The 23,960-nt window shown below is 48.4% G+C and overlaps 2 protein-coding genes across 4 annotated transcripts; both read left to right on the forward strand.

Annotated features, from left to right (window-relative positions):
• The first annotated feature begins 158 nt into the window (after positions 1–158).
• MPL (MPL proto-oncogene, thrombopoietin receptor) lies at positions 159–14,056 on the forward strand. The gene is made up of 12 exons (XM_027613994.2): positions 159–237; positions 387–519; positions 840–1,018; positions 1,558–1,856; positions 2,238–2,400; positions 2,661–2,787; positions 7,216–7,394; positions 7,556–7,698; positions 9,875–10,034; positions 10,193–10,289; positions 12,413–12,500; positions 12,708–14,056. Exons 1-12 carry the CDS (start codon positions 159–161, stop codon positions 13,098–13,100), a joined length of 2,040 nt encoding a protein of 679 aa, XP_027469795.1. The 3' UTR covers positions 13,101–14,056.
• On the forward strand, positions 12,413–23,853 carry CDC20 (cell division cycle 20). 3 transcript variants are annotated; one of them, XM_027614013.2, is made up of 12 exons: positions 12,413–12,500; positions 18,638–19,082; positions 19,160–19,416; positions 19,532–19,680; positions 19,769–19,865; positions 20,047–20,175; positions 20,271–20,467; positions 20,580–20,674; positions 20,823–21,051; positions 21,217–21,342; positions 22,265–22,382; positions 23,559–23,853. In XM_027614013.2, the coding sequence occupies exons 3-12, from the start codon at positions 19,236–19,238 to the stop codon at positions 23,735–23,737; spliced, it is 1,500 nt and encodes a 499-aa protein (XP_027469814.2). In that variant the 5' UTR covers positions 12,413–12,500; positions 18,638–19,082; positions 19,160–19,235; the 3' UTR covers positions 23,738–23,853. The 3 variants fall into 3 exon arrangements, with proteins under 3 accessions (XP_027469814.2, XP_027469807.2, XP_027469821.2); XM_027614006.2 differs by having other exon boundaries at positions 19,187–19,416; XM_027614020.2 differs by having other exon boundaries at positions 19,228–19,416.
• The last annotated feature ends 107 nt before the right edge of the window (positions 23,854–23,960 follow it).

The raw sequence follows: 23,960 nt of genomic DNA on the forward strand, positions 1-23,960 counted from the left end.
GGCCCCAGTGTGGTCTGGATGGGCCCCACAGGGGCAGGGACAGGGACAGGACGTGGGGCTGTATCTGACAGGAACCTGAGGGGCTGGCCAGGGAGGGGATTGGGGCCCGGCTTCCTGAGGGGAGGATGGGCTAAGCCAGGCACACAGTGCCGGAGAAAATGCCATCGTGGGCCCTCTTGGTGGTCACCTCCTGCCTCCTCCTGACCCCCCAAAACCTGGCACAAGTTACCAGCCAAGGTGAGGTGTGTGGAGGGTGGAGATCACCTATCCCCAGGAAGAGGGAGCCCTGGGAGGGGTGCAAGGTAGGAGGCTCCCACCAGCCCCTTACTCTTGCCTATAAACATGCCTGGGAGCACCCAGAGCTCAACTCGCCAGCTGTTCCTCAGATGCCTCCTTTCTGGCCTTGGATTCAGAGCCCCTGAACTGTTTCTCTCGAACGTTTGAGGACCTCACTTGCTTCTGGGATGAGGAAGAGGCAGCACCCAATGGAACATACCAGCTGCTGTATGCGTACCCAGGGTATGTGCTGGGCTGTGCCACGCTCCCCTGTATCTGTCCTGTCCTTGCCTCAGCTGAGCCCAGCTCCTGGAGCTTCCCTGCCTTTGGGCCCTATCAGAGGACTACTCCAAGTACATGCCCTCAGTAGCCACTTAATGAACAGATGTGCTTTGGATATCCCCAGTGCCAGCCCATACACAACCCCCAACCCCACCTGTCCCAGGCACTGAGTAGAAAAATGGCAGGAATGGAAACAGAAGTTGGGCTTGGGCCCAGAACTGGGCCCTCAGAGCCTGTCGTGGTGGCCACGTAGGTGGAACAGACTTCTCCTATGCCCACAGGGAGAAGCCCCGTGCCTGCCCCCTGAGTTACAAGAGCGTGCCCCCCTTTGGGACCCGATACGTGTGTCAGTTTCCAGCCCAGGATGAAGTTCGCCTCTTCTTTCCACTGCACCTCTGGGTGAAGAACATGTTTCTGAATCAGACTCTGACCCAGAGGGTGCTCTTTGTGGATAGTGTGGGTAAGGGCCATCCTCCTGTCACCCTGGCCCCTCTCTTTGCTGCCCTCAGTCCAGCCCCTGGGATCAGACTGGTCTGTGCTCCTTTAGGGCAACGTGGATGCCTTCGTGACCAGACCGCCAGAGGCACCTCAAGACCCCCTTATCATTCTTCACATCCAGAGCTAGATTTCATTTCACACCAGAGACAACCTGTGCCCTTGCCCCATCATGAACCGATTCACTGACTCATTCCACAGTTACAGAATACCTACCATGTGCCAGGCACCGTGCTAGGTGACAAGGCTATTAGAGATGAAGAGATCCCTGCTCTTGTGAGCACTGAGTCTAACAACGCCACAGTGAGGTCACTGTTCTAAGGAGGAAAGGAGAACAGGATAAGGAAACTTCTTGCCTTGGCCTCCAAGAAAGCAATGGCCTGTGATCTTCTAGAATCCAGGGGCTGCCCCCAACCCAGCTTCCAACTCCCCTCTGTACAGTCCATGGGTTGAGCCACAGACTGTGGCACTCAGAGAGTTCTGTGTACCCTGTCTTGCCCCCAGGCTTACCAGCTCCCCCAGATATCATTAAGGCTTCAGGTGGGAGCCAGCCAGGGGACCTGCAGATCAGCTGGGAGACCCCAGCTCCCGAAATCAGTGATTTCCTGAGGCATGAACTTCGCTACGGCCCCAAGGATCCCAGCAACTCCATTGGTCCCACAGTCATGCAGCTGCTGCCCACAGAAACCTGCTGTCCAGTTCTGCAGAGACTAAACCCAGTCCCAGCTCTGCACCAGCCTCCATGTGCTCAGCCCATGATGCCCCAGCAAGATGGACCAGAGCAGACTTCCCCAACTAGAGAAGTATCCTGGCTTTCTTCTGCCCCACCCCCTATCTCCTACCCCAGATTTTGCCCCAAGAAAGGATAGGCCATACTTTGGGGATTCCAGACCGCGTTGGTCCTTGGGAAGTTAGTATGGGCTTGGGAGCCATGTCTATTTAGGGATCTCCCACTTTGGGTCATTCACACCAACAAAATTGAGGATTTCAGGCCTTTGAATTAGTAGGGATTTCCCTAAAAAGCTCTGAATACCACCCGAAACCCACTGACCTGGCCCCTAGTTCTGTGTGCATATTTATCCAGTGAGGAAATGGGCATATCAGTTCCATCTTCAAATATAAGAGATGGAAGCTGTCTTGGTTGAGGCAGACCTCGATTCTGAGGCTGGGCTTCTTCTCCCAAGGCTTCATCTCTAACAGTGAGGAGTGGAAGCTGCCTCATCTCAGGGCTCCAGCCTGGTAAATCCTATTGGCTCCAGCTGCGCAGTCAACCCGATGGGGTCTCCCTCCTTGGCTCCTGGGGATCCTGGTCCCTCCCTGCAACCGTGGACCTGCCTGAAGATGCAGGTGAGTCAACAAAAGAGTGGGAAGATGGGGAGGAGATAGAAAAGATCTCTAGAGAGGTCTGGACTGGATACAGCAGCTCTGAGAACCATGGTCCTTCCTGATAACCTCAGACTTGCCACCGGACAGACAGAGTGAACTATATTCAGGGAGAGAACAAGGAATGGGGGTAAATATTCCAAGTTATGTGTGTAAAGATAATCTGGATACCCTATAGAGTGGGAATGTGTTGGCCCTGATGGGACTTCCTTCTGTTAATTCAGTGGAAATTGGACTGCAGTGTTTTACCTTGAACCTGAAGAATGTTACCTGTCAGTGGCAGCAACAGGACCATGCTAGCTCCCAAGGCTTCTTCTACCACAGCAGGGCACGGTGCTGTCCCAGAGACAGGTGAGAGCTGAACTGCTGATTGAGCTCGATGTCGTGGGAGAGAGGCATGGTCATGCAGAAAGGGAGAGATTGTTCTTGATCCTCTTCACTTCCCTCCCTTGTCCCAAAACCAACTGGCCTCCATGCCCTCATCCCCATAAGATGCTCTCATCATAATCCCCATCACCCATCTAGCCCATCCCCTGCCCACCTCCCTCTATCAATCCTCAGTTTGTTCTCTATCATTAAGAGTCTATTAAGGTTTGCTTCCCTCTCTTTTTTTTTTCCTTCCCATATGTTCATCTGTTTTGTTTCTTAAATTCTACATATGAGTGAAACCATATGGTATTTGTCTTTGACTGACTTATTTTGCTTAGCATAATACACTGTAGCTCCATTGTTGCAAATGGCAAGATTCCATTCTATTTGGTGGCTAATATTCCACATATATGTATGGCATATACACACACACACACACACCACATCTTCTTTATCCATTCATCAGTCAATGGACATTTAGCCTCTTTCCATAGTTTGGCTATTGTTGATGCTGCTGCTGCTATGAACATTGGGGTGCATGTACCCCTTCGAATCTGTATTTTTGCATCCTTTGGGCAAATACCTACTAGTGCAATTGCTGGGTTGTAGGGTAGTTCTATTTTTAACTTTTTGAGGAACCTCCATACTGTTTTTCAGAGTGGCTGCACCAGTTTGCATTCCCACCAACAGTGCAAGAGGGTTCCCCTCTCTGCATCTTCGCCAACACCTGTTGTTTCTTGTGTTGTTAATTCTGACAGGTGTAAGGTGGTATCTCAGTGTGGTTTGATTTGTATTTCCCTGATGATGAGTGATGTTGAGCATCTTTTCATGCGCCTGTTAGCCATTTGTATGTCTTCTTTGGAGAAGTGTCTGTTCATGTCTTCCACCCATTTCTTGACTGGCTTATTTGTTTTTGGGGTGTTGAGTTTGATAAGTTTTTTGTAGATTTTGGATACTAACCCTCTATCTGATAAGACATTTGCAAATATCTTCTCCCATTCTGAAGGTTGCCTTTTAGTTTTGTTGACTGTCTCCTTTGCTGTGCAGAAGCTCTTTATCTTGATGAAGTCCCAATAGTTTGTTTTTGCTTTTGTTTCCCTTGCCTCCAGCGATGTGTCTAGTAAGAAGTTGCTGCAGCCTAGGTCAAAGAGGTTGCTGCCTGTGTTCTCCTCTAGGATTTTGATGGTTTCCTGTCTCACATTTAGATCTTTCAAACATTTTGAATTTATTTTTGTGTATGGTGTAAGAAAGTTACCAAGTCTTGTTGATTTTACCTATTAAATATCTCTAGAACCTGTCCACATTTTTTCATCACTGCCATTCCCCTAGTATGAGCCATCATGACGTCTCACTTGGGCTACTGAGGAGACTTATTAACCGATCACCTCTTAAATCCTCCAAATCATTCTCATAACACTCTCTGCTTTAAAATCTTCAATAGCTTCCTACTGATCTTGGGATTAAAAAAAGAAGAAGAACCCTTGTTGTGGCCTAATAGAGTACTAACAGACTCAGCCCCTGAATGCCTTCAGCTTCATCTAACACTATGCTGCCTTTTCCCCTCTATGACTCTTTGGTCCCCTTCTATCTGCCATATTCTCTCCTGCCTCTGGGTCTTTGTGCATGCTGTCTCCCCAGCCCTCTTGTCTTAACTTCTACTTATCCTTCAGATCTCAACTCAAATGTCACCTCCTCAGGGAAACCTCCCCTGATCTTCCTCATCAGGTCCAATAGCACTATTATACGTGCTTACTGTACCATTTACCTCTCCTTCTTAAGTACTTATCACAGTTACAATTTTACATTTATACTTTATGTGGTTATTTGACTGATAATATCATCCTGTCTCAGAACTCCAGTTGAGAGGGGCTGATCTTGACTATACATGATCCCTAAGGACAAAATCAACGTCTGCTTTTACTCACTAAGGTATTCTCACCTACCACAGTGCCTGGAACTTAGCAGTTACTCAGTAAAAAAAAACTGCTAAATTAATGAATAATGAAAAAAACACCATTAACAGTTTTAATGTTCTTTTCCAGTTTTTCTATGTACTTATGCGTGTCTATACACAACATTTCATTTTCACTATGAATCGGATCATATTATATATATAGTTTGCCAACTTACTTTTTTTACTTAAAAATGTGTCTTGGAGCCCATTACAAAAAGATGTAACTGATTATTTTTAATAACTGCACAGATTTCCATAGTCTAGAAGTGCCATGAATGGTTTAAAGGGAAGCAGAACTGACGTTCATCATTTCTTCTACCAAAACCTGCTCCTCCTCCTGTTGTCCTCCATCCTACCATCAACTCAATTTTCCAGGCCTGACATGGTGATTTCCATGGACTTCTGCCTTTTCCCCACCCTCTGGGTCCAATCAGAAACAGTCTAATCATCTCTACCCCTTCAGTATCCCTTGAATCCATCTCTTTTCCTCCACCTCCTTTGCCGCCACCCTGTTTCTGGTCCTTCATCCATAAAAGTGTCCAATTGGATTTCCCCACTTCAAGTCTGTCCTCACAAATTCTTTCCTACAAATTGCAGTTACAGTGATCTTCCCAAAGTACAATGCTAATTATGACAAGTTTGTTTAAAATCCTTAACACTTCTCCGTGATTACAACAAGATTAAGTTCAAGCTCCTCAGAAAGGCCGTAAGACCATCCATGATCTTAGTCTGCCCTCTCCCATTTACCACTCATCACCAGGCCCCTCTAAGCTAAGAGAGTTCTGTGCCACTTAGAGTTTCCCCCAAAGCACCATATCTCTTATCTGTGCACAAGCATGTGCCTGGGATGCCTGTTTGTCCCCTTTGCCTATCCTATTTATAGTCCAAGACTCAGTCTAAGCACTGTCTTATCCAGGAAGTATTCTCTCCCTCTAACCCTCCCCATCTGGGTTAGATTATCCTCCTTGATACCCCCCAAACCAGCCAGTCCACACCACAGAAAATACCATCTGTCTGTTTTTCCGCCTCTCCCACTGGAATGAGAGCTCCTTGATTATTCCTCTATGTATTCATAGTGCCTAACATGGTGCCTGGCACATCGTGTCAATTATTTGTTGAATAAAGAAGTAAACACATAAATACATTAATAAATAATTTTAGTAAGGGCTAGCCATTTAGGAATGACAATCAGGAAGGAGACATGATTCATTTGTTCAATAAACAATTATTGAGGGTGACTATGTGCCAGGCATTGGGGCTAGAGTGACAAATAAAAGAGAAACGTTTCCACATTCTTGAGGTTTCCATTTTAGTTGGGGGGGGGGAAGGAAGGGTGACAAAGAAGTAGAGACCAAAGAACAGGTTATATGATAGAGACTAAGTGGAAGGATGGGGGATGGATGTTAATTTAGATTGTATGGTCAGAGAAGGCCTCACCAGGAGGCCTAAATGGCAAAAAAAGAATGAGTCACATGGAGCTCTAGAGTCAGAGCAATCGAGGGCAAGGTGTAGTGCAAAGGCAGTGATTGGGACATATTTGTAGCGCAGCAAGAAGGCTCGTGTGAATGAAGGGTGGCAGACTGGTGTTAAGAATTGTAGGAGAGGAGAATGGCCAGGTAGGGAGGAACTGAACCATATCGAGTCCTGTGGGCCCTGGCGTGGAGTTTGGATTTCATTCAAGGGGGACAGGGAACCACTGAAGGATTTCAAGTGGAAGAGGGACGTGATGTGACTTTCCTTTCAAAAAGGTATTATTCTCTGTGAAATGATGAAGTAAAGGTGGAAGCAGAGTCACCAGTTAGAAGTTTGCCTTAATCCAGGCCGGAGACAGAGGTGGCTCATTGAATGTGGCCTTGGGAAAGATTCAAACAAATGGACAGATTTGTGATCTCTTCTGGGCGTTATCGGTTCAAAATTTTGGAAGCAAATTCTGGTGGCCATGTGGAGAACAAACTCCACAAGGGAGTGGTGAAAATGAAGGCAGAAAAGCCCGTTGGAAGGCTATTGTAATCACCTAATAGTAGAATAACACAGAGCAGTGACTAACAGGCCTGCTGTATGAGATTAAAAACAGGAGGATCTTTCCACCATAAAGATGAAGGCTCTTTGAAACAATCCTGTGAAGTAAGGATTTTTAACCCATTTTGCAGATGAGGAAATGGGAGCAGAGATCAATCATGTACCAGAGTTGCAGACCAAGCTAAGACCTGAGCTGTAGAGCCCAGGCTGTGTTCATGAATCATCTAGCTCTTTCCTTAAGAGGAAGAGGCTGGACACCAGAGTCAGCCTCAGGAAACAAAACATCGTGGCAGGAAGACAGAGAGAAAGCCTTGGAAGCCCATCCAAGGGAGGAGTTGGATTATAATCCCCACAGGCCATATCCCCTCTGGGATGGGAATTATCAGGATTAGTCTCAGAGGCAGGCCTGATTCAGTGGCTACGGGGATGATTCTTAGGGACCCCATCTGGGAGAAGTGTGAAGAGGAGAAATATCCAGGATTACAGCCCTCCCAGTTCTCCCGCTGCCACTTCAAGTCACGAAATGACAGTGTTATTCACATCCTTGTGAAGGTGACCACAGCCCAGGGTACTATTCACAGCTACCTGGGCTCCCCTTTCTGGATCCACCAGGCTGGTAAGAACCTTCTTCCCTTCTCCTCCCACGTACTTTCTGCCCCTACCACTCCTGACCCCACGCCCAGGATCGCCAGCTCTGGCACTTCTGACCCATGGCCCTCGTGGCATGATGTCTCATGCACAGAAGGGCTTAGGCCAGGCCCTGCTGGCTCCTTGTAGTGCTCATCCCCACTCCAAACTTGCACTGGAGGGAGGTCTCCAGTGGGCAGCTGGAATTGGAGTGGCAACACCCATCCTCCTGGGGAGCCCAAGAGACCTGCTATCAGCTCCGATACACAGGAGAAGGCCATCAAGACTGGAAGGTACGTTCGAGGACAACATGTCCACAGATCTCACTATACAGGGTATTCCTGAGATTCATCGGGTCTGTTATCAAGAGTGAAGGTATCCATGTATCTGGGTCTGGGTTTGTATATCTATGTTGATCTGATTCAACTGGTATCTTAATCTTTCTTGGGCATTTGACACTATTGACTACTCCCATTTAAAATTTTCTCTTTCCTTTGCCTTTGGGATATCAGTCTCCCGATTCTCATACTACTTCTCTGGCTGAACCTTCTCCCTCTTTCCTGGCTCCTCCCTTTCCACCCTTCCTTAATATGTTGTGCTTCCTATAGTCCCGTTCTAGACTCTTTTCTCTTCTCGATAAATATACATGCTCATCCTAGGTAAGTGCTTATAGTTTAATGACTATGCATTAACCCACCCAATCTTACCATTCCAACACCCATATGGAAAGGAACTCCTATGCCCTAGGTAAATTACCTAAACTTGGGAAGTCTCAGTTTTGTCAAATGGAGATACAACAATCTATCTTCCAGAGTTGTGGTAAAAATTAAATATATAAATATCTAGCATACTGCCTGGCAGATAGAAGGTACTCAATATGCATTAAATATTACTTTCTCTACTTTTATTCTCATTAACCACATGTATATACAACTTCTTCCCAGACAGCTCCGCATAAAAGCCCCCTGGGGCATTTCAGACCCAATATATCTATATGCAAAACTAAACTCATCCTCCTCCCCAAGATTATTTTACCTTTTTATCGGGGTATGTTACATTCAGCAAAATACACAGATCTTAAATATACAGTTGATCAATGGGGCGCCCGGGTGGCTCAGTCGTTAAGCGTCTGCCTTTGGCTCAGGTCATGGTCCCAGGGTCCTGGGATCGAGCCCCGCATCGGGCTCCCTGCTCCTCGGGAAGCCTGCTTCTCCCTCTCCCACTCCTCCTGCTTGTGTTCCCTCTCTCGCTGTGTCTCTGTCTGTCAAAGAAATAAATAAAATCTTTAGAAAATATGTACAGTTGGTTAATTTGTACATGTATTCACCTATTTAACCATTACCCAAATCAAGATATAGGTTATTTCTAGCACCTCAGAAGCTCCTTATGCCCCTTACAGTCACGCATACCCCAAGATAACCACTGTTCAGACATTATCATTGATAAGCTTTGACTCTTGTTGAACCTACTAAAATGGAACCATATGGTATTTCGTCCTCAAACTTACTTCTCTGTTTGCTATCTGACAGTGGCTCTACCACTTACCAGTTATCCAAGCCTGGACTCACCCTTGACTCTTCTTCCTTTTCCCTTGTCCCTTCCCTCCATTCATCAACACAGAAGTTGAGTTTATTGTACTAACAGTCTTCAAATCCCTACTACCACTGCCTTAGCTCATCTCTGACCACCCCGCCTGCCCATCCATGCTCCATGCTCTTAGCACACTGAACTACTCTGTAACCCCCAACCAAGTAGCTCAGGCAGCATGACACGCTTCCTCATGCGCCCATTCTGCCTTACTTATATCATCATTATAGCACTAATTACTTGTAATTATTTACTGGTTTGCATGTGATCCTCATTAGACTTGCAAGAAACCATGTTTCATTGTCCTTTCCCCAGTGCTTGGCATATCACCAGCAGTTCATAAATGTTTGCTATATGATGGCTAGCTAGTCTCCCTGCTTGTCCACGCGATGCTTGTTCCCTCTGCTCGGAATCTGTCCTTGTACCCTCAGCACCCAGCATCCACTGCTGGATGCATGTTACTTGTGAACAGTCTATGTGGCCCTGAGTATCTGAATGTGCCCGGGGCTTCCGTCGCCTGACCTGGATCCTGAGGAGCACTTCTGGCGGGATGTCCGCGTGACCTGGTCAGTGTGTGTTTGCATTTGTGTCAGGATGAGTAGTTAGTTCTCTGTGCAGGTGAGGTCTGTGTGCCAGCGTGTGTGTGGCGGGGTGTGTTTCCCTAAGGTTAGGCACGCCTCTCCGTCGGGGTGCTCTACCTTGCAAGTTTTCGCCGGGATGCATGTATTCTGTTAGGGAGGCTCTTTGGTGGTGGTGGGTGGGGGGACCCCGGAGATTCAAAGCGGTAGGCCTTTGGCCAAAAGGATGCCAGGCTGTCGAGGCCCCGACGCCGAGGCACCGCCACCCGGAGCCTGCCCACCCGCTCACTCCCCCTCTGCGCAGGTGCTGGAGCCGCCTCTCGGGGCCCAGGGAGAGACCTTGGAGCTGCGCCCGCGCTCTCGCTACCGCTTACAGCTGCGCGCCAGGCTCCACGGCCCCACCTACCAAGGCCCCTGGAGTGCCTGGTCCGACCCAGTGCGCGTGGAGACCACCTCCGAGATCGGTGAGGGCCCGGGGGGGGAGGGGCAAGGCGCTCTGCGGCTGCGCGAGTGGAGGGGCGCCGGCGCAGCGAGGGGCGGGCGGTGAGGGGCGGGGTCTGGTGGGCCTGGGGGCGGGGCTCCGGCCGAGGGCGGCAGAGGTCTGACTGGTTTTGTCCCTTAGCCTGGATCTCCTTGGTGACCGCTCTGCTCGTGGTGCTGGGCCTCAGTGCCCTCCTGGGCCTGCTGCTGCTGAGGTGGCAGTTTCCTGCGCACTACAGGTACCGCCCCGGTCACTCAGGAGACGGGTGGGGCCGGAGGCCTCTAAACAAGCACCCCAGGGTTACCCAATGACACCCGCTCTCCCGAGGACCGAGGACCGCAAGTCCACACCTTTGGCTTCAGCCACTTCCTGCACGTCTCCCCTGAGAGTCGCACCGCTTCCGTACACTCTAACATGCCCGCTATACCGGACCCTCAAACAACCGCACCTCCTGGCGCCTCATCAGCAACAGGGCTGCTGTCCACCCATCACCCAAACCAGAACACTAGGCGCCTCCCTCCCCTTTATCCAGTCTGGCCTGGTCTGCTCATTCCACCCCCAAAACCTCGCTCAAACAATGGTCCCCTTTTTTAGCCCTACAAACACTACCAGGCTCGCTGAAACAGAGCCTCTTCTCACTCCAATCTAGCCTCACACAGCCACCCAAATAATCTTTCTAAAACGCACACATGACCTTGTCACTCCCCTCCTGAAGTCTCATTACTAGCTCCCAGGATAGAGTCCAGACTCTGGAATGACAAGCAAGGCTCTATAAAATCTGGCCCAGGGCCCACCTTTCCACCCCTTCCCACCCTGTGCATCAGCCTTGCCAAACTGTTAGTGATTTCCTCCACAAGTCCAGTGGTTTTACTTCTCAGTGCCTTTGCATATGATGTCCTCTCTGCCAGGGATATCCTCCCTGGATGACTAAGACCCTTTATCTTAAAATAACTTTCTCCACCACCTCCTAGAAACCTTTCCTAAACCCTCCCCGATTGGCTACTCTCTTTGTGCCCCAGTACCGACTTCTGTCACCGTACCAGTAGCATTTTACAGTATTTACTTCTTTATATGCCTTCCTTATACCTTACTTGGTCATCTTTAAATCCTCAGGACAGTGCCTGCCAAATAGCACACCCTTAAATAAATGTTATTAATGACTTGTTTATGTGGGAAGACTAAGGCTGAAGAGAAATGTCACTGGAAGTTATAAACACGAGGATAGAAAAGTAAAACAAAACAAACAGACACAAGGATAGAATCCATACCCCCTCAGTCCTTCAGTTGGTAACATCTCTTGGTTCTCGAAGACTGATCTCGGAAGGCGACTCCTCCAGGCAGCCTCTCTTGGTGACCCTAGACTAGGTTAGTCTAGGGTCTAACTTTGTCCCTCCTTTATGCTCCCATCTCTCCTTGAACGTGTCTTTCTTTCAATTTTTAATTAACTCATCTGTCTGAGCAGACCGGATTGTAGCCTCTTTGCAGGTAGTCAGAGCCAACAAAAAAGCTGGTGGAGAAGAGGAAGGTGATGCTACTGATCCAAGCCTACTCAGTTCCTTGTCCCCAGTTTGCCAGATAAATCACTCCTCCCCTGGAGAGATATGAGTGAGGTCACAAAAGAAGCCTGAAATGTTGTTCAACTCAAGTCTTTCCACGTGGAAATACAAACCTAAAGAATTACAGGTTGCCCCAACTGACCTTAATCCATACTCTTCCCAGAGAGACCACCTTCCCCAGTAACTTAGTAATAAGCCGCTCTGGTTCTCTTCATTCACCCTTTGAACTAATTTCTTGAGGACCTACTATGAGCCAGACAGTGTTCTATCCCCGGGAGATAGAGGACTGAGCAAACAGACAAACTCTTTGTTCTCCTGGAGTTTATATTCTAGTGGAGTGAGACAGACAAACACAAACATGTGTAATAATATAATGCGTATACAGTAAGTCAAGTGCTATAAAGGAAAATAAAGCAGAGCAGGAAACAGGGACGGGGAAGGGAGGGGGTACTGTTTTAGACATGGCAGTCAGGGAAGGCTTCTCTCTCAGGATGACATTTGAGCAGAGACCTAAATGAGACAAGGGAACAAACCAAGAGGCGCAGAAAATAGCAAGCACAGCAAGTATGTCTGAAGCAGGGATATTTGAGGATACTCAAACCCCTTTTACGAACCTCCCCTCCCCTGACTCCCCTTTCCCTCCTTTTCACCTACGCCCCTCTACCTTATCTTATTGTTTGGACTACACTCTTACTTCTCCAAGCCTTACTCCCTAACCTCAGCCTCAACCCCCCGCCCCCTCAGTAGTCCCCTCCTCCATCCCAGTTCACTCCTGTGACTCAGTCTCCTCTTCCTTCTCCCCAAGGAGCCTGAAGCATGCCCTGTGGCCCTCACTTCCAGACCTGCACCGGGTCCTAGGCCAGTACCTTAGGGATACAGCATCGCTGAGTCCAGTGAGTACATCCCCTTCTCCACTCCCCAGCAACAGCCCTGCCTGGAGTTGGATCCTTGCCCCAGTGCACACTTTTCCAAGGCCCTTGCCCACCAGCATTACCATCCCTGAGCCCTATGCCCAGCTAACCATCCTCCCTGCACAGTCCAGGTCCTCCTCCCCACTGCACCTGCTCTAATCCGGACTTCTTTCCCCCCAACTGTCCCAGCCCAAGGCTGCAGTCTCAGATGCCTTTGAGGAAGTGGAACCCAGCCCCCTTGAAATTCTACCCAAGTCCTCAGAGAAGATCTCCGTGGCCCTGTGTTCCTCCCAGACCCAGACGGACTACCGAGGATTGCCCCCTTCTTGCCCGGGGACCGTGCCCCTGTGTGTGTGCCCCCGCATGGCTGAGCTGGGGTCCTACTGCACCACCCACATCGCCAATCATTCCTACTTACCTCTGAGTGGCTGGCAGGCCCCTCTCTCCCCGTTCCCTGGACAGATCCAAACCTGCCCAACCTCTTTTCCCATCCTCCCTACCCCCAACCCCACAGCACAAACATCTCAGACCTTACGGCCATCCCCCTCTGTCTGTCCTCGTAGTTGGGCTCCCCGACACTGACAACGTTTGGTACTGCTGCAGACATAAAGCCAGGACCCCTCTCCTCACTCCAGGTTCATTTGACTAAGCTCCTCTCACTCACCTGCTTTCTCTCTCTTCCCTAATGCTCGACTCCTTGAAAAGATGTCTCCACATCCCCACTTCCCATTTGCTCTTTCGACGACTTCAGTTCGTTCCCCTGCTTTGCTAAGGAAACTACTCAGGCAGAGTTCACATCAAACCTTGTGACTGCAAGGGCCAGTAGGATCTTGTCAATCCTCAATTTATTTGATCTCTCCGTAGCATCTGTCATGGGGAGTACTCATTTCTCCTTTAAATTCTCTCCTACCTTGGCATCCATAGTATCACCATCTCTCCTGGCTCTGAGTATACGAGTAGTTAAAAGCATAAACTCAACAGTCAACGCTGGGTTCAATTCCTCTCTTACCCACTTGCTAGCTGTGTGACCTTGGGCACATAACTTAAAGTCTTTGTGCCTTGATTTTCTCATCTATAAAACAAGGATAATGCCAGAACCCCACAGAGTTGTGAAGAGGATGAGTGACCTAGTGTAAGTAGAGCACAATGCCTAGGACGTATGTTTATATCTGAACTATTATAATTATTCCTTCCTGTTCTCTTATCCCGGCATCTCTCCCACCCCTTAATTATTGTAGTTCCTCAAGAGTCCATTGCCTTTCCTGTAAGCTGACAATTGCAAAGTTCTTATCTCCAGCCCTGACTTCTACCGTACCTGTGCTGCTTTATGCAAGTAACCATTTATGTGTCTGTCTCCTACTACTAGGTTGTGAGTGAGCTCCTTGAGGGCCAGGGCCATGATTTATTTGTCTTTGCCCCCCAGCACCTAGAGCAGTGCTTGGTGCATGATAATAGACCTTCAGTAGATGTTTTCTAAATGAAGGAACTCTTTCCAGACAATGCCACCTTAACCCCATGCCAAGCGCCCTCATCCTCGAGGCCATTCATTTGCAGTAGTAAATGTGCTTACGCCAGGGGCGCTTGGGTGGCTCAGTCAGTTAAGCATCTGCCTTTGGCTCAGGTTCCAATCTCAGAGTCCTTATCTCAGGGTCCTGGGATGGAGCTCCACACTGAGCCCCACATTGGGCTCCCTGCTCGGCAAGGAGTCTGTTTCTCCTTCTCCCTCTGCCCTCCCCTACTTGTGTGTGCACTCTCTCTCTCTCTCTCTCAGATAAGTAAATAAAATCTTTTAAAAAAAAATGTGCTTAGGCCATTCTGGTTATGAATTCTCCTGACTCATTCGAATTTGCAAATAAATGGTAGTTTTTATTTGCTCCAGACATACCCACTGTATTAATCAGGGTCTTGGCAGAAATAGGTGGCACACTCAAACTGGAAATCTTGATGAGAGTTAAATAAAGGGCATATTTATAAAGATAAGGCAGGATTTAGGGAAACCGTCAAGGAAGAGTGCAGTACCCCAGGGCTAACAGCTGGGAGCTGGTACCACCCCTAGGCACGTCAAGGGGTAAGGGGGGATTGTGGTTACTAGATCTGGAGAGTCCCTCTAAGAGAGGGCTGGCTGGAGTGACCTTTGGTAGAGAGCCAACCTGTGAGGACATGGCACAGAGGGAGTCAGGCTCAGGCTCACTGTCCCTCCACCTTCTATTCTCCTCTGCATTAGTTTGCCAGCACTGCCATAATAAAGGGCCACAAAGTTGGTGGTTTAAACAACAGAAATGTACTGTCTCACAGTACTGGAGGCTAGAAGTTCAAGGCATCATTAGGGTTGGTTCCTAACCAGGAAGAGGAAGAGTCTGTTCATGCCTCTCCGCTAGCTTCTGGTGGTTCCCTGACAATCTTGGTGTTCCTTGGCTTGTAGAAGCATCACCCCCATCTCTGCCTTTATCTTCACATGGCATTCTCCTCATGTGTCTGTGTTCAAGCTTCCCCATTTTATGAGGACATCAGTTTCACTGGATTGAATAACCCAAATGACCTCACCCAAATGACCTCATCTTCACTAATTACATCTGCAGTGATCTTATTTCCAAGTAAGGTTCCACTCTGGAGTATTTGGGGCTTAGGAATTCAACATATGAGTTTAGGGGGACGACAAAATTTAATCCATAGTCTCTTCCCATTTGTGGAATCCAGACAGAAACCAAAGTCCAAGGGAATCCATTGTATAGGCCATACAAATCAGCTTCACAAGGCACAGGGCATGGTAGAGACGGACGGAAGAGTAGGTCTGAGTGGGACAAATGGATGACATCCAGTATACTCATTTTCCATAATTCCTTCCCCTAGCCATGGTCAAGGCTCCGACTCTAATCCTAGGGCCTCAAGGCTAGGATTGAGATCCAAGCCACCAAACTTCTCACTTTTATACCCACTCAGCCATCATGTCCTGACCACGTTGACTTCCTAGGGTCCATCTCCTCCATCTCCACTGAGCTATTGCTACAGCCTTCTAACTAATATCTCTGCCTCCAGTATCTCTCCTTAAACCCAGCCTGTATGCTGCCACCAGATTGATTTTCCTATTTATCACACTCCATACCCCTAAATCTTTAGCTTCACTCTTCAGAACTTGATCTCTTCTCTGTTAGGATTAAAGTGTTAACATAATGCCAAGCACATAGTAAATACTCAATGTTTATTGAGCTATTTTTATTATCATCCCAACTGGGCTGTTTCACCGCCTAGATGTCACCTATATTTTATTCCTTCCATGTCCTTTGCTTTCCTAGACTCAAACCCTTCAGGTGGGAGTTCTTCCATCTAACCAGCTCCTTGGCCTCTAATTATCCTTCTCTAAAGCCTTGTTCTCCTTCCCTCCAGTGTAAGAGGAAGTGATCTTTCTTTCCTAGACTGGGAAGCTCCCTGTGTTTTCTATCCCATTTCTTCCTGGGTAAGGTAATCCAAGCACCTTGTTCTATCAGCTGGCCTTTTCCCGGCTTCTTTCATTTCCCTTGGCTCTTTTGCCTTCACCTTCAGACATGCATCAGCCCTTGGTATTGGTTCCCTCAAATTCCCGTGCACTGCCCTTTTCTCAATCCCAAATTTCTCACACAAGTATCCCATGCTTGCTGCCTCTACACTCTTTCCATCCCCAGCCTTCTTTTCTACAGTCCCTTCCCCGAGCACGCACTCTTCTGATCCAGCTCTCTCCATGGTCACTGATGATTTATTTGTCAGTGGCCAAATCTGACCTTTTCTGTCATCACTCTTCTTGACCATTTTGCATATCTTAGAATTCCTCCCTCTTCAAGGTCCATGTCAGGATAATCTCCGCTGGCTTCTTTCCTTTCTTTATTTTAAAATCTATGAATTCCCTGAGGTTGTCCCCATATTTATATTCTATCCCTCTTTTCCTCTAGAGTTACTCCAGAAGCTTACTGGCCACGTCCTGTGTTCAGACATGTTTTACTTGGTTCCTCTCTACACAGAAACTCACTGATTCCACAATGCCTAGCTGATAAAGTCCCAACTCCTTAGCTTAACATTTAAGGCCTTGACCCGCGTGACTCTAAAAAACCTCTTCTATGTTCTCTGAGGTTCAGGGTCCCCCTGTTGCTAACTCCAGGTCATCCAGGTAATTGGAAATTTAAAAAAAAAAAAAAAAACATGAATACTTCAAAATCAAAAATAGTAACAACATTAAGTTTGGGCTAAGAGCCCTAGATTTTTCTCTGTCATCATCAGAGTTGATCTAAGGTCATGATTGAAAACATGATTTTTCCATCCTCTCTCTGGGATAGTATAGCATATGGTTAGGCATGCAGGTGTAAGCCAGATAGTTTGGCTCCGCTATTTATTTTTGGCTGTATGCCTTCAGGCATGTTTCTAACCTTTTTCTGACCCAGTTTCTTTTTCTATAAAAAGGGAATGGAGTATCTGCCTTATGGGATTAAGGATTAAAGTCAATAATGTATGTAAACCATTTAAACACAGTAGTTAGTAGATGGCCAATAAATGGTACCCATTATTATCTTTATTATTGCTGCTTCACCTCTAAGCATATTCACACAATTCATTCAAGTCCTTATTAGAGCACTGGATTGAATGGGAGTCAGACCTGGCTTCCCACCAACTGTGTGGTGTCTGGCAAATCCCTTCCCTGGGCCTTGGCTTTTTCATCTGTAAAATATGGGTACGTTGCCAGGATGGGGAGGATGCACCACACACAGATTAGACTAGTGGATCTACAAAATTCCTGACACCTCTAAAGCCCCATGGAGATAAGTCACAATGTCTCTCCAAAGGGAGTCCAATCTTATCTCCAGACAGGCAGGTCTGAGTCCTGATCTTTTTTCTTGATCTTCAGGAATTCATCCCTTTTCCAGCCTCATTTTCCCTGTTTGTAAAACAACAACAAAACAATTTTTAAAAACAAACACACGTGGGGCGCTTGGGTGGCTCAGACGGTTAAATGTCTGCCTTCGGCTCAGGTCATAATCCCAGGGTCCTGGGATGGAGCCCCACCTCAGGATCCGAGCAGGGATCCTGCTTCTCCCTTGCCTGCTCTGCCTGCCACTCCCCCTGCTTGTGCTCTTGCTCTCTCTCTGTCAAATAAATAAAATCTTCAAAACAAAACCAAAAACCACACGCGCTACTTCCTTCCTCACAGCATTCCTATAGGCACCAAGCTAACTAGCTCTGGCCTTCTTTCTGTGCCTAAGCTTCTCAACTCCTTCCCCACCCCTGCCCACCTGCCGCCTTTCCCTTTTCTGAATGGCTCAAGTGCTTTAGGTTACTCCATCGAGATCTGCACTTCTATATCATCAATACAATCCACGTGCAGTTTTTTTAAATTTTTTTAAATATGTATTTTTGAAGTATAGTGTTATTTTAGTTTCAGGTATACAACATAGTGATTCAACAATCCTACGTATTACTCAATGTTCACCACGATAAGTGTAGTCACCATCTGTCACCATACATTATTACAATATTATTGACTATATTCCCTATGGTGTGCTTTTCATCTGTGACTATTTTATTTTTATTTTTATTTTTTTAAAAAGATTTTATTTATTTACTTAGAGAGCACGCGCGCACGTGCGAGCGCGAGTGGGGAGGAGGGGCAGAGACAGAGGGAGAGGGAGAAGCGGACTCCCCGCTGAGCAGGGAGGGAGCCCGACGCAGGGCTCAATCCCAGGACCCTGAGATGACACTTAACCAACTGAGCCACCCAGGCGCCTTCTGTGACTATCTTATAACTAGAAGTTTGTACTTCTTAATCCCCTTCAGCCATCTTACCCATCATCCCACCCACCTCGTCTCTGGCAACCATCAGTTTGTTCTCTGTATTTGTTTTTTCTGGGTTTTTTTTCACTTGTTTTCTTTATTTTGTTTTTTTGGATTCCACTATAAGTGAAATTACATAGTATTTGTCTTTCTTTGACTAGTTTCACTTAGCATAATACCTTCTAGGTCCATCCATGTTGTTGCAAATGCAAAGATCTCATTCTTTTTTATGAGCAATATTCCGCTGTATGTGTGTTTATATGTATTTTTTTTAAGTTTTTATTTTAATTCCAGTTAGTGAACATACAATATTATATTGGTTTCAGGTGTACAAAAAAATGATTCAACAATTCCACACATCACAACAAATGCAGTCCTGGCGCACATCACATGCAGTTTTAAGCGTAAAGGGCGGATGAGGGGAAGCTGAGGAATGAATGGAAGCGGCTCCGGAATGCGGCGGCAGCGCAGGCCCCGCCCCCAGGCGCGCCCCGCCCCGTCCCGCCCCTCTCGCTTTCAGACACCCGTTCTCTGGGGACCGGCCTTCCCTCTCTCACTCTTCAAATCACGCTCCATGGAGGGATTCTCGAGAGATCTGTGACTTGCACCGGAAGACCCGCCTCCTGTGCCACAAAAGGCCAATGGGCGAAGGCGACGGTTACGGCGGTTGGGTTTTGAAGGAGCCAATGCGAGCTCGGAGCGGAGAGTTTAAGAAGCGTAGGTAGGCAGTGCTGAAGTCGGTCTGGGATTGGAACCTGCTCGGGCCTGAAGGTGAGAGGCGGTCGGGGGTCCTGGGTCGGGCGGGGCTGCGGACAGGAGGGCCCTGAGTGAGTGGCTGGCCGTCCCAGATCGAGCACGGTCGCCTTTTCCTCCAGGACTCGGCGGGCACCCACCCCAAGGACCCCTCCCTCTGCAGACGCTGCCATGGCGCAGTTCGTGTTCGAGAGTGACCTGCACTCGCTGCTGCAGCTGGACGCCCCTATCCCCAATGCACCTCCCGCGCGCTGGCAGCGCAAAGCTAAGGAAGCCGCGGGGCCGGCTCCCTCACCCATGCGGGCAGCCAACCGATCCCACAGCGCCGGCAGGACCCCAGGCCGAACTCCCGGTCAGTGGGGTGCGGCGGGACATCGGGGAGGGAGAGAGGACAGCTGAGAGCGGCCTTCATGCCTCTTCCCTCAGGAGCCTGGTCAGACTCTCTGGCTTCCCTCTCCCTGCCCCAGGCAAATCCAGCTCCAAGGCTCAGACCACTCCCAGCAAACCTGGCGGTGACCGCTATATCCCCCATCGCAGTGCTTCCCAGATGGAAGTGGCCAGTTTCCTCCTGAGCAAGGAAAACCAGCCTGAAGATAGCCAGACGCCCACCAAGAAGGTATGTGTCCCAGAGGGGCCTAAGGCGCAAGACCCGCCTGTGTAATCTGGATCATGCCATCCTGCCTCACCCTCGCCCTTTGTGCCAGGAACATCAGAAAGCCTGGGCTTTGAACCTGAACGGTTTTGATGTGGAGGAAGCCAAGATCCTTCGGCTCAGTGGAAAACCACAAAATGCCCCAGAGGGTAAGACCCAAAGTTCTTGGATCTTGGAGGGAGGTGTCAGCCCATCCCTACAGTTGAGAGGAGATGCCTGTCTGCTCTTCCCACCTAAGAGAGGGGAGGAGAGGTGTTTATCTGACCTTTAGGCTAGGGGCACGGGGAAGAGTCAGTTGTCCCAGTGTGTGGACCCACTCCGTTGCCACAGGTTACCAGAACAGACTGAAAGTGCTTTACAGCCAGAAGGCCACGCCTGGCTCCAGCCGGAAGACCTGCCGTTACATTCCTTCCCTGCCAGACCGAATCCTGGACGCCCCTGAAATCCGGAATGACTACTGTAAGTGCAGCCTTCTCTTTGCCCATTGGATGGAGGAAGAGGGCCTGGGGACCAGGCGAACAAGCTCATGCTCTTCCCTCTCCCTGCTCTGGCAGACCTGAACCTTGTGGACTGGAGCTCTGGGAATGTACTGGCTGTGGCGTTGGACAACAGCGTGTACTTGTGGAGTGCTAGCTCTGGGGACATCTTGCAGCTGCTGCAAATGGAGCAGCCTGGGGACTATATATCCTCTGTGGCCTGGATCAAAGAGGGCAACTACCTGGCTGTGGGCACCAGCGGTGCGGAGGTGCAGGTGAGACTTGTCCCCGTGCTTCAGTTCTGTGGCGCCCAGACCCAGGGGGCTTGTCGGGCGGGAGGGTGTTCGTGGCAAGTCAGGTCTGATCCTAGCGGCCTTCTCTCTCTAGCTGTGGGATGTGCAGCAGCAGAAGCGGCTTCGAAACATGACCAGTCATTCTGCCCGTGTGAGCTCCCTGTGTTGGAATAGCTATATCGTGTCCAGGTTTGTGGTTTTAGCTAGTCTGTTGCAAAATCAGTCTGTGTTTTTGGCCACCTGTCCCCAGAGGTACGCCTCTGAACTGAAGCAACTCCGTGCTGCTGGCCGTGTTTGGTGGCACTGCCACTGAACCTCATTCCCTTCCCTCCTGCAGTGGCTCCCGTTCTGGCCACATCCACCACCATGACGTTCGGGTGGCAGAACACCATGTGGCCACACTGAGCGGCCACAGCCAGGAGGTGTGTGGGCTGCGCTGGGCCCCAGATGGACGACATTTGGCCAGCGGTGGCAACGATAACTTGGTCAATGTGTGGCCTAGTGCTCCTGGAGAGGGTGGCTGGGTTCCCCTGCAGACATTCACCCAGCATCAAGGGGCTGTCAAGGTGAGAGTGGGGCTGGGTTGGGGCCTCTGCAGACCCTCACCCAGAACCTGGGGACTGTTAAGGGGAGACGGGATGGTAGGATTGGATGGGACGGGATTACCCTGTGACCCCTGTAGCTCCTTGTCTAGCTCTAGTACCTGCTGACCCCAACTTTATCCTACCTAGGCTGTAGCTTGGTGTCCCTGGCAGTCCAATGTCCTGGCAACTGGAGGGGGCACCAGCGACCGACACATTCGAATCTGGAATGTCTGCTCTGGGGCCTGTCTGAGTGCTGTGGATGCTCAATCCCAGGTAGTCTTTTACCTGTTCCAGCCTCTCTCTCCCAGAAGTATTCTTAACTCTGTAGAGTCTTCCTTGGGCAACTGTCCCCTCCAGTGGCTTCACCAACTCCCTGCCCTGATGATTTCCAAAATTCTAACTCAGCTCTCATTCAAGAGGTCCAGACCATACTAATGTTTGTGGCTCGACTCCAACCTCATGCCCTATAGGCGGCAACACCCTAATATGTCCTAAATTACATTTGCCTTCTTGTCTCCCTGAAATGTGTTCCTTCTCCTCTTACATTGTTTGAGAGGGATAGAACTTTATTCAGAAATCTGCCAGACTTCCTAGAATCTTTCATCCTCCTCAGCTAGTCCCCAAAACACATCATTTTTACCTCAGTATCATTCACATGTGTCCCCTTCCCTTACAGCCACTCTTCTCAGTGGAGGCCCATTGCACTGGTCCCTCAGCATTCTTATCTTCTCCAGTCTGTCCTCTGCACTGGATCTGGGTTGTCTGTTACTGTCCCAAAACCCTGCAGTAGCTCCCTAGCACCTCCAGCACTTAATCCACATTGGGTAGAATGACATTTGAGGCCCTTGCTGTGGGGTCTCCCTGCACCTACTCCAGCTTTCTCTCCTTCCACCCTCATCTCCCCCATGCAGTCTTCATTCCATTCTAAACTTGGGCTCTGGAGCCAGAGTTCAAATTCTGGCTTTGCCACCTATTAAATTTGCATGTCATCTTAGGCAACTTGCTGAAATTCCTTCTGCTTGATTCCTTATCTGTTAAAATGGATAATAATTCTCTCAAAAAGCTTTTATAAGAACTGTGATGATTCAAGTCTGAGTCTGGCACCTGGCAGGGTGCCTAACACTCAAATGGACTTAGTTCTCATTTGAGTAGTGTTGGCTCTATGTTGTGCCCACATCCCAACCCCTCTCCACAGGTGTGCTCCATCCTCTGGTCTCCCCACTACAAGGAGCTCATCTCAGGCCATGGCTTTGCCCAGAACCAGTTGGTTATTTGGAAGTACCCAACCATGGCCAAGGTGGCTGAGCTTAAAGGTAGGTACTTACCAGGTATTTACCCCAAAGATAGAAATGTAGTGATCCAAAGGGGCACCTGCACCCCAATGTTTATAGCAGCAATGTCCACAATAGCCAACCTATGGAAAGAGCCCAGATGTCCATCGACAGATGAATGGATAAAGATGTGGTGTATATATATATATATATGTATATATACACACAATGGAATACTATGCACCCATCAAAAAAATATGAAACCTTGCCATTTGCAATGACGTGGATGGAACTAGAGGGTATTATGCTAAGTGAAATAAGTCAATCAGAGAAAGATAATTATATGATCTCACTCATGTGGAATTTAAGAAACAAAACAGGGTCATAGGGGAAGAGAGGAAAAAATAAAACAAGATGAAACCAGAGAGGGAGACAAACCATAAGAGACTCTTAATCACAGGAAACAAACTGAGGTTGCTGAAGGGGAGGGAGGTGGGGGGATGGGGTAACTGGGTGATGAGCATTAAGGAGGGCACATGATGTAATGAGCACTGGATGTTATATGCCACTGATGAATCACTAAACTCTACCTCTGAAACTGGAAAAAAAAAGGAAAACCCATGAGGGGAACAGGTTTGAAATGAATGGAGATGAGTTTCCTTTTGAACATGTTAAGTTTGAACTGCCTCTGAGATACTAAGTTGGGATGTCAGTCAAGCAGTCTTAGATAAGACTGATGAGCCACTGACCTCCACCTCTGAAACTAATAATAGACTATATGTTAATTAATTGAATTTATATTTAAAAAATGGTTCAACATTTTAAAAAAAGGTAGGTGCTAAGTGATCAAAGCCAGACACAAAAGGAAAGCCACATACTGTATATGACTGTTTACATGAAGTGTCCAAAAGAGGAAAATGCAAAGAAATAAAATAGATTGATGGTTGCTAGGGGCAGGGGGGAGAAGGTGATGAGGAGATACTTTCTTTATGGAGCGATGAAACGTTCTGGAATTATTGTGATGGTTGCACAACTTTGTGAATATACTAAAAACCAATGAATTGTATATTTTAAAAGGATGAATTGTGTGTTTTAAAAGGATGAATTCTATTATCTCAGAAGTGTTATAAAAAACAAAAAAGGTAGGTGGCCATCAATATTGGGAGGATGGAGGTGTGTCTGCATTCATATGTACTGCTCTCCCTCCTCACGCCTCAGGTCACACTGCCCGGGTCCTAAGTCTGACCATGAGCCCAGATGGGGCCACCGTGGCCTCAGCAGCAGCAGATGAGACCCTGCGGCTATGGCGCTGCTTTGAGTTGGACCCTGCACGGCGGCGGGAGCGGGAGAAGGCCAGTGCAGCCAAGAGCAGCCTCATCCACCAAGGCATCCGTTAAGGACCAACTCATCACCTCAGTTGTTTTTGGTTTTTTTTATTTTTCTAATAAAGTCATGTCTCCCTCTCTTCTCCTTGCATGACCTCTGTCCCAGCAGCCTTACCAGAGGCTCCTCTCTACTGTCTTCAGAGAGCCAAAACCACCCCTCCTGTTTGCAGACAGGGCTAGCACTTCTTCCATTCACACATGTAACACACAGCCTTGGTGGTTTCCTCTTGTCACT

This window comes from Zalophus californianus, chromosome 4 (assembly GCF_009762305.2).
Source record: "Zalophus californianus isolate mZalCal1 chromosome 4, mZalCal1.pri.v2, whole genome shotgun sequence".
NCBI lineage: Eukaryota > Metazoa > Chordata > Mammalia > Carnivora > Otariidae > Zalophus > Zalophus californianus.